The 1721-nt window shown below is 55.1% G+C and overlaps 1 protein-coding gene across 1 annotated transcript in view; it reads left to right on the top strand.

Annotated features, from left to right (window-relative positions):
- LOC108801438 (baculoviral IAP repeat-containing protein 5.2-like) overlaps positions 1-1721 on the top strand; it is a 4475-nt gene that overhangs the window by 949 nt on the left and 1805 nt on the right. Inside the window, exon 3 of the mRNA XM_018573330.1 lies at positions 130-247. Within this exon, the coding sequence (XP_018428832.1) occupies positions 130-247 (118 nt within the window). The remainder of the gene's footprint in view (positions 1-129; positions 248-1721) is intronic.

Below are 1721 nucleotides of genomic sequence, written 5' to 3'. Positions count from 1 at the left end.
ACTGAGGACGAGCGCGCATGCTTGCCTTGGCTCCGCTTCCCATCGCAGCTTTATAACGGTGACATGAATTTGTGGGCGTGGCCTCCGTTTCTTGGTACATGGGGAGTGACCGGGATTTCTGTCCCGCAGGGAGGAGCACCGGAAACATTCCCCCAAATGCCTCTTCCTGACCCTGAAGAAGTCGTCTGAGGAGATGTCGGTCGGTGAATTCGTCAAGCTGGATATGGAGAGAGCCAAAATAAAAATGGTGAGCGCAGTGATGACCAGAACTTGTCCCTGTCATGGCGGAAGTCACGCCCAGGGCGCTGTCATGTTTTACAATTGGTCAGTTTTGGGGGGATTGGTTCCCTCGTCTTGTACTTGGGGCGCAATGATGTAATCTCCGCACCTTGTAGCTCTCCAGTCACTGCGATCATTCCTGTATGGGAAATAGATTCATCAATACGTCTATTGATCGCTGCTGAATGGAATGATAGTAATCCCGCTGATGGTCACCCCCTCCTCCCCCTGCCCCTCCTCCCTTTTTTTGCCAAAATTTTGGATGACGCCTCCATAAAATCATTTTGGGGCCACGCAGGGACCCTTCAACAGAGCACGATGTTGCCTTGATGAAGGGTCCCTGCGTGTTTGATGTGCACGCACGGCGCCATCCGTGAGTATCGTTGCCAGCACCATCATTATGGTTCTGGCCGGAGACGCTGTGAGGGGGGCGGGGCATGCTGCTTTTTGGGCTTGAATGGCAACGCAAAACACCTCCCACACCAGAATGCATGGTAGCTGTGATTGCGCGGTACAGTGCGTTATCGCTATGCAGTTAACGCATTGTACATGTGTGTCCGGGCCACTGACATACACACACACACACTCCAAAAACATTTCTTTAAGATCCGGCCCCCCCTCCCTCCCCCGTCTCTCTACCTTACGACAACTGGAGTGGATCCTCAGCCTGGGGTCCGGTGTGGGCTGCTGTGAATGTTCCATTTCTTCTCGTGTGCCGATACTGAGCACTCGTACTCGCCCAAATGTTCCCATGCTTACCCCTGATCCCGGAACTTCCGGTCAGAGGGAGGTTTCCTCTCACAGACAGTGCCGCGAGGGAACATGGAGCCCGCCTTCCCGGCCAATCAGGAAGCCAGACCGTGGGTAATAACACCCCTGCCCCGCTTCCTGATTGCCCTAGAAGCCGGCTCCATGCTACCGGAAGTACCGGAATATAAATATCAGGACTGGTACTCCATCGGAGGAACCAGTATCAGCGCATCCCTAATTTCTTCCTTTAAAGGAGAACTACGGGGTTAATTCTTTTCCCCATAGTTCTCCTTAGGGTAACGGGGGGACACAAACTAGCGTCCTCCCGTCACCCTAAGCTCATTATATAGGGAGCTACAGCTCGCGGTATACTGAGACGCCGGAGCGGATCCCGACAATTATGTCTGGATCCGCCCAGCTGCGTGAGTGACAGCTGGCTCCACCTATCTAGAGGCCGAGCCAGCTGTACCCGCCCCCTCCCCCGTCGTTCCGCCAGTCAGAGCTGGCAGATCAGAGCGGGGAGGGGGGAATCCAGCCCCTCCCCTGTCACGGCAGAGAGCCGTGACAGGATCGAGAGGTGAGCGAGCGCAGATATGTGTTCGCTCACCTCCCGATCTACTGAGCCGACCTGTGACAGTCTCATTGTCACAGGTCGGCTAGAACTATGAGGTGAGTGAAAAGCCCCTCCCCCC

Source organism: Nanorana parkeri, unplaced genomic scaffold, assembly GCF_000935625.1.
Source record: "Nanorana parkeri isolate BGI_ZX_2015 unplaced genomic scaffold, ASM93562v1 scaffold2339, whole genome shotgun sequence".
Lineage (NCBI taxonomy): Eukaryota > Metazoa > Chordata > Amphibia > Anura > Dicroglossidae > Nanorana > Nanorana parkeri.
The sequence above is the reverse complement of the archived record's forward strand: the minus strand, read 5'-3'. Positions and strand labels throughout refer to the sequence as shown.